This window comes from Triticum dicoccoides, chromosome 3B (assembly GCF_002162155.2).
Source record: "Triticum dicoccoides isolate Atlit2015 ecotype Zavitan chromosome 3B, WEW_v2.0, whole genome shotgun sequence".
Lineage (NCBI taxonomy): Eukaryota > Viridiplantae > Streptophyta > Magnoliopsida > Poales > Poaceae > Triticum > Triticum dicoccoides.
The window spans coordinates 120,918,733-120,928,983 of NC_041385.1; the positions used below are offsets into that span (position 1 = coordinate 120,918,733).

The 10,251-nt window shown below is 45.2% G+C and overlaps 2 protein-coding genes across 3 annotated transcripts; one reads left to right on the plus strand and one right to left on the minus strand.

Annotated features, from left to right (window-relative positions):
• The first annotated feature begins 1,940 nt into the window (after positions 1-1,940).
• On the plus strand, positions 1,941-6,422 carry LOC119275093 (transcription factor MYBS3-like). Of its 2 annotated transcripts, XR_005135484.1 has the most exons (4): positions 1,941-2,423; positions 4,156-4,364; positions 4,465-5,107; positions 6,024-6,422. XR_005135484.1 is itself a non-coding variant. In XM_037555879.1 (3 exons), the coding sequence occupies exons 1-3, from the start codon at positions 2,099-2,101 to the stop codon at positions 5,032-5,034; spliced, it is 1,104 nt and encodes a 367-aa protein (XP_037411776.1). In that variant the 5' UTR covers positions 1,942-2,098; the 3' UTR covers positions 5,035-5,277. The 2 variants fall into 2 exon arrangements, 1 of the variants encoding a protein (XP_037411776.1); XM_037555879.1 differs by lacking the exon at positions 6,024-6,422 and having other exon boundaries at positions 1,942-2,423; positions 4,465-5,277.
• A 507-nt stretch (positions 6,423-6,929) lies between these two features.
• LOC119280954 lies at positions 6,930-10,023 on the minus strand. Its single transcript, XM_037561625.1, has 2 exons — positions 9,666-10,023; positions 6,930-8,158 (listed from the first exon to the last, which is right to left on the minus strand). The coding sequence occupies exons 1-2, from the start codon at positions 9,958-9,960 to the stop codon at positions 7,257-7,259; spliced, it is 1,197 nt and encodes a 398-aa protein (XP_037417522.1). The 5' UTR covers positions 9,961-10,023; the 3' UTR covers positions 6,930-7,256.
• Between the last annotated feature and the right edge of the window lie 228 nt (positions 10,024-10,251).

The window sequence follows — 10,251 nt, forward strand, 5'->3', positions numbered from 1 at the left end:
CACTGGGCCACATACCCAGCCGAAGAAGGCCCAGTAGCCACCGGTGCCCCACACGTGTCAATCAAGGAATTCAAAGGCACGGCCCTCGCCGCCGCGATCCCGATCGATGCCGCCGGCGCCGCCTGCTGCCGGCCGGCCGCCGCACGGCCACCCTTCTTCCTTCTGACCACAACCGTCCACGCCTCCGGCGTAACCAAATCGAAAACAGTAAGCTTGGGTAAACTTACCTTGGGAATAGGGCTCTTCCATGGCCGAGGTGCGGTCGCCGCCGTCCTCCGATGGACGATATGCCGGAGCAGCTCCAGCTTCTCTCTGGGACGCAAGCCGTTCCTCGCTGGATCCTCGGGAGGGACGACCGTCTCCACGATCTCGGCCACCTCATCCTCATCGTAGCTGGGAGTAAAAGCTTCACAGATCTTATCTGAGGGAGTTGGCGAGTAGGCCTTAGACTTGATTAAATCTCAGTCGACTGAGACCTAGTCAAAACAATGATTATTGCAATCCACCATTCCACCTCAATACCAAATGCCAGATGCAGCCTGAGAGCAATTTTAGCAGAGTCACCATATTGATAGTCTTCATAGTGTATGGAACACACTCCATAGTAATATGGAGGCTACAAACGCGATGCGCAAACTCAGAATCGTAATGCGCAATCTTTGATAATGGTGTGTGTGTTTTGGGATCCCAATTCGGCTACACATTGTGGGGCGTGGAATGCTCATCAGTGCCGAAGCCGGCCGAAAGAATATGTGGGGTCGTTGCTAATTTTATGGTTATTTTCTTCATATTGTACATCAACTCCATAGTAATTTTAGGTTTTTTCTTCCCCAAAACTTGTGGGGTCAGCCGACCGACCCCACAACTTGCATATAGAATAGCCACTGATCCTCATGCATGACTTCTAGCGCGTCAAACTCCTCTCCCTCGGCGAGGAGGGCGGCCTCCTCGTGCGGTTCCTTCTCGTCCAAGATCTGTTTTTTTCTTTAAGAGAGACATCCAGTTCGACCACAGAGGAAGCAACATGGCTACAAGGAGGGAAGTGGAAGCTATGGGTGACGAGGATATGAGCTAGGTTTTACATGGCGACGACCTTTTTATAGCTGCGGGCGGCAGGAAAAAGTGACCGAAAACATTGTCGCGTGCACAACATCGATATTTGGCGACAAATTATTCAGATCAATTCAAGGACTCAACGACGACAATTGCGGCTCCGGAACACTGGTCCTTAGGGGTATGTGCAGCTGTCATCGACAAGGTCATTGTCAGGCTGGTTCCGGTATGGGAGCGGCAACAAGGGTGCGTCGGCGGCTCGTTCTGGCATGGTCGTTCGATGGTCCATAGACCTCGATGTATTTTTTATTTTGTTTGAGATGTTTTGTACTTTCGGTAAATCTTTATAACAGATCAGGTCTTTTCAATTTTTTTTGGCGCATGCAGTTGTCATGCGGCAGCCGTCATTCATTATCTCGCTTCCGGGTGAAATTAGCGTCTAGCCATCTACGCCGTAGTAGTGACGGATGGTTGGCCGCGTAGGACGAGAAATAATGGCTTCCATAACCTTCAAATATGGAGGCTCGCTTCAAAATCATGAGGATTTTTTGGGGGGTCGCGACTCTTCTGATCCGTCTATTTTGATGAAAATCGGCAAACATAGGTTATTATGTCGATCGGGTCGGCATGCGGACACTCACCGGCTTGAAACTTTGGTTTGGGGTCCACTAGTTTAAAAAAAAGCTTAAAATAAACACTGATTGCGTTTTAGCAAGTTACGATAAAGGAAAAAAAGGCACACGCGAGCTCCTCGGATACCTTTGTTGTGCACAAGTGGAGTTTACCGCCATCCATCCGTTAAAAAATGGAAGGCCATGGCCGTTCTTGTCATTTCGTCCCGAGGCTCAACCCCTCCTCTCAATAAATACCCAAAAATATCACCACCCCTCCCTCCGGAGAGAGAGAAGGAGAAACGAACTGAACGCGCACGGCGACACATCCGGTGGCACGCTTCGTTTGGCTCTCAGCGCTCCTCGTACGCACGCACGCACGCACGCACGAACACGCGCGACGCGGGAGCCGTGACGCCTCGCCGGCGGTGGGGATGACGAGGCGGTGCTCGCACTGCAGCAACAACGGCCACAACGCGCGGACCTGCCCCGCCCGCTCCGGCGGCGGCGGCGGCGGCGGCGGTGTGAGGCTCTTCGGCGTGCACCTCACGTCGCCGCCGGTGGCCGCGATGAAGAAGAGCGCGAGCATGAGCTGCATCGCGTCGTCGCTCGGCGGCGGCGGGTCCGGGGGCTCGTCGCCGGCCGCGGGGCCGGGGGGCGGCGCCGCCAGGGGAGGGGGCGAGGGCGCGCCCGGGTACGTCTCCGACGACCCCATGCACGCCTCCTGCTCGACCAATGGCCGGGCCGAGCGCAAGAAAGGTACCGCTAAGATCTTCCCTCAATGCCTCGTTTGCTCCTATCTTGCCTATTATCTTCCCGTTCGATGAGTGAAATGCTTGGTTGGGCGGTAGAACATTCCCTCTCTTCTCCTCGGCGAATTGCCTCTATGAGCGACAGAGGAAAACGGCGCCTTAGTTTCCGCCATTAGCGCCCCGTCTCCGCATCTGTTTGCTTCTGGTTAACTCATCGCCTTCAGGTGCATCTACCTACCGCGGCGTCTAATGCAGCGCTTAGTCTTAGCGGTATGAATGAATAAAATAAAACCTGCAGCTAGGAGAGGAAAGAGACGATTTTCTTGTCGTCTCCCCCAATTATTAGCGTTTTTTACTTTTTAATCTCTAACTATTTAGTTAGCTTGCTTCAAATTCTGTACTATATTGCTTCAGGCATCGCATCTTGTGTGCGAGAGAAAACAGAATTTTGTGGGTTAATCGCATGGTTCACCCTTCTTTTTTTTTTTAAGTTCCTCGTATGCTTTCGCTTCTCCGGAGATTCATATGCAACCAAGATGCCATACTAATGATAAGCAAATCTCCTTTAAATATCAAAGCGTGCCAAGTCCCAATTCCATTGAAGAAACCAACAAGCGCTCCAAAAGTTTTCTATTTTTTGTGTTTCCTATAAGAAATGGTGTCAATAATTTGAACACATGCTTAGAATTTGTTTGTTTGCCTGATGATACCATTGTTACCATGTGATATTTATGAACCGTCCAGAATAGCCGACACAAATCAACATAAACGTACTACCTCTATATCTTTTCTCACCTGATTAAGTTAGATGGACATGTGCATCACACACAGGGCGTGTATAGATCACATTGCTGAGCGACAGTGACTGGCCACGAATAAAGAGCCCCACAAGTCCCGCCCTGATGTCTCTTTGACCTTTATTTAATCACCTGATCCTAAAAGAATCTAGCCATATTAATGTCCAGCTGGTTTGACCAGTCCTAGATGTTTGCAGTGATATGCTATTTTATTGCATGATTGTACTCCCGCCCTGGGGTACTTTATTATTGGCACTTGGCTTCAAAGGGACTGTAGGAGCCAAGTGCCCTTTTAGTTGCTTATAGACTAAGGTAGGTCTGTTAGGGTGTTAGATGTCAGCTTTCCTTTTCCTTCTGTGATATTGTATTTTGGTGTTAAGTCTTCTGTGCTAATGGTTTTGAAATTAACTGAAATATGCTGCTACAAACATTAGGAAAATACCTGTAAATTGTAATAGAGTGCACTTGTTCTATACTTTTATGGGGCAATATCTTGGTTGATATAAAAGTGCATACCTCTTGCATGGCAACACCATGTAATTGTGCTGTTCTGTAGAACTTTCCACTTGAATCACTCATGAATTCAAACAAGGGAGATTTAGTGGGACGGCGATACAGATCAAGTAGGTGACACTTTCTTTCCTGCTTTAGTCATTCAGGAATGCTAGAATGGTTCTGTCGGTCTGTTACACATTTTGGACGTTGTGGTGGTGTGGAATGCGCATGAACTTTGTGACCAACTGCGTAGAAAGCTGAGGCCAGACACAATGGTTTTCTGAACCGACTTTTTCTTTTTAAGGTAACAAAGCCAAAAGCTCGTGGTTTACATCAAGTTCAGATAGCAATGTGATTTTTCTTTTTTGAAATTTACATGGGCAATTCTGCTTCGCTATGCTATTATTGTGAGTGCAGCTTCCAATCATAGACCTATTTGTGCTTCAGGTACACCTTGGACTGAAGAAGAGCATAGATTGTTTCTACTGGGTCTGCAGAAGCTTGGCAAAGGAGACTGGCGTGGGATATCTCGTAGTTTTGTTGTCTCAAGGACCCCAACTCAGGTGGCCAGCCACGCCCAGAAGTATTTCATTAGACAGACAAACTTCTCAAGGCGGAAGAGGAGGTCAAGCTTGTTTGACATGGTCCCAGAAATGGTATGCAATTTTTTGCTGTACATAATAACAGGGATTATCTGCCTTCTCCACATATGTTAAACTACCTGCTGATACTTGTGCTTTCCTCTTCAACCTGAAGCCAATGGATGAGTCCCCTGATGGCACGGAAGAGTTTATGCTCTGTGGCACTCAAGATGAATCAACAAGTTCAAATAAACTGTCACTGTTTCATCTTGAGCGACAGAAGGAAGCAGAGTGTGATAAAGATCTGCCAACTTTGCAACTAAGGCAGCACGAGGAATCTGAATATGCAGGGCCTTCACTAGAAGCACCAGACTTGGAGATGAACAATGGTGTATCATTCAAGACCACATCTGTCTCGACAGTGCCGGCATTCTACCCAGCATTGCTCCCTGTTCCACTAACACTGTGGCCTGCAAATGTTTCTAATGTGGAAGCATCAAACGCAACCCATGAAGTCCTAAAGCCCACTCCTGTGAATTTAAAGGAGGCAATTAAGGCGGATGAGGTTGTCAGTATGTCCAAGCTCAGCATTGGTGGGGGTAGCTCTGGCTCAATGGAACCTTCTGCTCTTTCCCTTCAGCTTACCGGGCCGACGAATACAAGGCAATCAGCTTTTCATGTGAGCCCACCAATGACTAGAACTGACCTTAGTCAGGGAAACAACAGCCCAATCCATGCAGTTTGAAGAGTCATGGAATGGGCCTTCCTGGTCAAGTCTTACAGATTGTATTAATGGTCCTGATACTCTATAATGTTGCGTAAGCTCCTGCGCTTGTACTTTTGTACCGTAACAGCTTCTAAGCTAATGTATCACCATCTTATTTATTTTTTCATTAATAAAGGTAGTGTCACACATGTCAATGAAAATATCCTATATGCCTGTCAGTAAACTCACACTATTGCTACCTTTACGGATACAACTTCACTACTTTGGAGATTTTTGTATGTGAATTTTATAACTAGACATATGCCTTACAAATTTACATATCTATGTGGGTTTACTAATCGAAAAATAATAATTAATATTCCTGCATTTTCTTTCGAAATTTGACAGATCTGCTTGAAACATAAAGCTAATAGAATGATTTATGTAGGTTGTTGGTATATATGTTTTTGTAGACTGTTAAATTCCTTGACTTTTTTTTAAACTGGGTTGTTGGTATATTAGCTTTTAATTACCAAGGGATGGAGATTTTTGCAGTTTTTCTGTTCCTTTTTCTTTATTTGTCTTTGTTTGTGTCTTTGTAAACTCGATCCTCAGGAGGGAGGGCTTTACCCTCTCTTCGTATGTTTTGGCACTAAAATGTCAGTTCTCATGCTGATTTTCACTAAAAAAGAAGCTGATGGAGAAAACTGAAGCACCAGATCGGCAGTAGTATTCCTTTGGTTTGTCGCATTGTTTTTACGAAACATCTATTTGCTCAATTTTAGTCTTGCAAAAGTTCGATTGAAGTATTATGCGAATGCGAATCATTCTGCGTTTGACTTGATATGGTCTTCTTGATAGCCTATTTGCCGAACGTTAAATGTCTGGAACGCCTGTCTCATGTGCAATTGTGTCCTCTGCTGCTATCCGTTAGCCGCCTCTCTTGCTTACTGATATACCAATAATTAATCTTTATTCTCAAAGGAAGGCACTTACGCTCCATTATATGTTTGATATGGATGCCACAGGTCACTCCAGAAGATGAAAGAGGATGATGCTGCAGTGCAACACAGGTCAGAGACTCATTTCTCAGTAATGAAGCAAGAAGCCAAGAATTTGTACCAAATCGAATGAAGTACTCGCGCGAAAGCAAACGAGTGCACCACTGAGTACATCGAACAGAAGCATGCAGCTACGAGTGGCTGAAATGCTGACTGCCGACTCAGTCACCAACTTGTGCCATGTCGTCCACTGACGCCGAAAAGCAAGAAGAACGTTTTCCTTGCGCCGATTTGAAACAGGCGCGGGTGTTCCCAAGAAAGAGTGAATTGCACATAACCGTAAGAATTGAGTCACCAGTTTCACATTACCACAACTTTTGTACTGTCAGCTTCAATAAAATTATTACAACTTTTGTGGCAAATTCATTAACCAGGCAGCTAATTTGACAAGGCTGGCCGACATGCCAGGGTCTAGATGGATTGGCACTGATATGTGGGTCAACCTCGTCAATTCCGCTATTAACCGCGCTGTTAGCGACTTGAGCACAAAAGTTGCTGTTTTGTGCAAGTTGACACACAAGTCATGGTTCTGTAAAATAGTGGCACAATTGTTGTCGTTCTGTATAATTTACTCAATATTTTGTTGTTCCTGCCCACCAGGCACCAGCAAGAGAAGGCTGTCAAAGTGTCCAGTGATGCCCACAAGAACTCGCGCAACGGTAAATATGACCCACCCAACATTAACAACTACTCCCTCTGTCCCAAAATATAAGGACATTTTTTACAATATAGTAGTGTAAAATAAGTTCTTATATTTTGGGACGGAGGGAGTAAGTCTGAACATTGTCCCCCGATATAATGACAATACTTTCAGTTTCTTGCGACGAGAATCGGTCTAAAGAAACCACAAGGGGCATCCAAACACGCATATCAGAAAATCAAACACAAACAAACTTAGTACAGATATAGCAAACCACAAAGTTCGGCTATGTCACATACACATAGGCATTCAGAAATGACATAGACATCCAGATAACAAACATCCTATAATACTTAGTTAGTTACTCCCTCCGTTTCGAAATATTTGTCTTTCTAGGCATTTTAAATGGACACAACATACGGATGTATGTAGACTTATTTTAGAGTGTAGATTCACTCATTTTGTGCCGTATGTAGTCACTTGTTCAAATCTCTAGAAAGACAAATATTTAGGAACGGAGGGAGTAGGAGTGAGGACACCCCACCAAGAGGAAGTGCTATTCAGTCACCTTCATACCCAAGGTCCTCAGCTGCCATGAACTCCCACTGGAAGCAATTTGGACCCAAAAGGCTTCCGGGGATGTCCAAAGTTGACCAGGTTACCTTCACCTCGATAGTGGCCAGCCCAAGCTTGAAAACGGAGACATGGTTTCCATGCTTTTGAACAGGGAAGGTGCAGCTACGACTGAAAGCGCAATCACCCGAGCCACCAGTCTGATTGAGCATCAACGATACAAGCAACTGACCTCCCTTCGCCACGGCAACCACAGTCCTGCTCAGCTCAGACGCCTCGGCGGCGACAACTCCGTCAAACAGCTGGATCTGCGCGCTCAACTCCTTGGTGTAAAACAATGCTGCGTTCAGCCTTATCAAGCCACTGTCCTGTGCCAGCTCTGATATCCCAACCTGCACGGTGGCCTCCGCGGCGCCCCTCAGAAGTGAATAGGTTATGTCCACCGCCCCGCAATCGCCGTCGATCCGTCTTCTGTTCTTCGTAGCATGTCTCGAGGTTATGTCGTTGAGGCAGGCAACGCAATCGACGAGCTGTAAATCATCTTCTGCTTCTCCGACACCTCTCTTGACCTTCATGTCAAACTCAATCAGCACGGGAGCCCCCATTCTGATGCCCCTCTTAGGGCCAGTCATTTGTATAAGGCCGTCATGCTCCACGACGAAAGGATCATCCCTTGTGCGGTTGAAGATGTAGTTACGCATAGGGTTCAAAAGATCCCTGACAGCCACGTATCCATACAACTGGACTGGGCCAGTAACATGTGAAGAAGTGTAAGCTAGCTTCAGGGAGAATATCTGCAGCATGGTGCGAAAATGTTGCCTTCCACAAACCATCCCGTCAGGCATGCAGGAGGCTAATGGCTCGGTCATCATCATTGGCTCCAGACAAGCTGATTGAGAAGCAATGGGAATTGTATATGCAGTAGATTATAAAAATTGTTAACCACATAATTTCAATTAAAAGGAGACGAAGAGAACGAGTGGCAGGATACATAGATTGGTGCAAGCAAGGCTAGAAAGTGGAATCAAAACAGAAATATGATAATATTAAGCTTACAAATTATCAACACAATATTATCGATATCCTGAAGTTTAGGTAAAAAAACATATATCAAGCACAGTTTGCACTAACTTTGCATATATATTTCTGAAGTTCAGTCACAAAATAAATTGACGACTAGAGAAAATCAGAGTAAACTAAGTATTTGGAGCATTTGTCTTTCATGAGAATGAGAAAATTCAAACATTTGTGCAGAATATATAAATGCAAGAGCTTTCTCAAAAATAGCTGCACAGTCTTTTTAATCTAGAAACTATGACTATCACGCCTGGCGCGTGCTTGTGGTTGAACTCCTGTATCTTGTCTGTGGCTTGGGCGGTTGGCTTTATATATAAAGCGGGGCGAAAGTCTTTTTCGGTAATCTAGAAACTGTGACTATCACGTGGTCTCTTTAGGATAAGCAATAGTACAAAAGTTGAAAACACTGGGTCGAGATTGATTAAAATGGGGTTGGATCTCCTACTCATCCAAAAAGATAATCTTGATTTAATAATAGGCAAATTAAATAAAAAGAGAAATACAATGCAATCATGAGGGTCAATGCGTTTAAATGTTCTATAATAAACAGAAACAAGTGCTTACAAATGCTCGCCATTCTTCAAATCATGTAGCATCCCTACTTCGATCAATAGGTGCAGTGGGTTTTTTAATCAACAGAAACAGTGCATAGATGCTCTTAGCCATCTTTTTTGATCATATAGCACCTCTACTTTAATACCACCCATTAATTAATTTTCAGAGAAGTCAAACTTATCTGTGTTTGACCAAGTGACCAAGTTTATAGAGAGTAAAATATCAATAACTGTAACACTAAAATAGTATCATTAGATTTACCATGACATATATTTTCACATTCTGTTATTTGATATATCATAGCTGTGGATATAATTTTCTATAAACGTGATCAAACATACATATAAACATTTAATTTTTAAACACATCTTATATTTTGGAACGAAGGGAGTATATAGTATGTATAAAAGAGGAGCTTTTAGGATTTTGGCCACAGTATAAAGGAGGTGCTTTTAGGATTTTGGCCACAGTACAAAAGAGGTGCTTTTAGGATTTTGTCAAAATCTTGCAATATGCAGAGGTTGGTGTCTTTGGTTTTTACTGAAATAGATATTTGAATTGTTGCTGGTTGTAAGGTGTAAACTAAATCGTTTGTAATGTTTACTTCTAGAGGTCGCAGTCATGAAGTGAAACTTTAGTGGTCTCGTAGTACAATAAGTAAGGGAACTGGGAGCCAACCTCCTACACTGAAAAGAGAGGATTTGGCAAAACCAAAATCACACATAGGAGCCATTCAGCAATTATGAGATGAAAAAATTACGTACTCTCGCTGGCATCTTGGAGACGATAAACTTTCGTCCAATAACCGTTGCTTCTGAAGATGGAGCCGTCAGCATGCTTCAAGTGGCGAATGAGGCTGGCACGCATCACGCCGTCGAGCGGACGGCCGTCCGCACCCAAGGGCACTCTGCTCTGCGGAGCCCCCGCCGACGCGACGGCTCGCGCGCTGCCGCTCTCGATCTTTCCTCTCTTCTCTTCGATTGAATCTTCGTCGCCGAAGGTTACTCTGCTCTGGGAGGACTTCGACGACGGGACGGCCCGCGCGCTGCCGCTCTCCATCCCGGCCTCTTCTCTTTTCTTCGATCGGATTGTCGTCGCCCCAAGTCATTCTAGTACGTTTTTACTCCGCAGACACCCATCGACGACGCCGCTTGTACGCCGCAGCTCCCCAATTTGTTTGGTTAGGGTTTGGGTGCGTGTTTGATTTTCCATTTTCCTCCATGTACAAAACCCTAGAGACCGCTCTCTTTTGTGCTCTTTCGCATATCGGCTAATGTTTGCTGCCGGTCGACCGGCTAACGACTCGGCCAGTAGCCACCCCATAGGTACATTTATATGTACCCATGGACA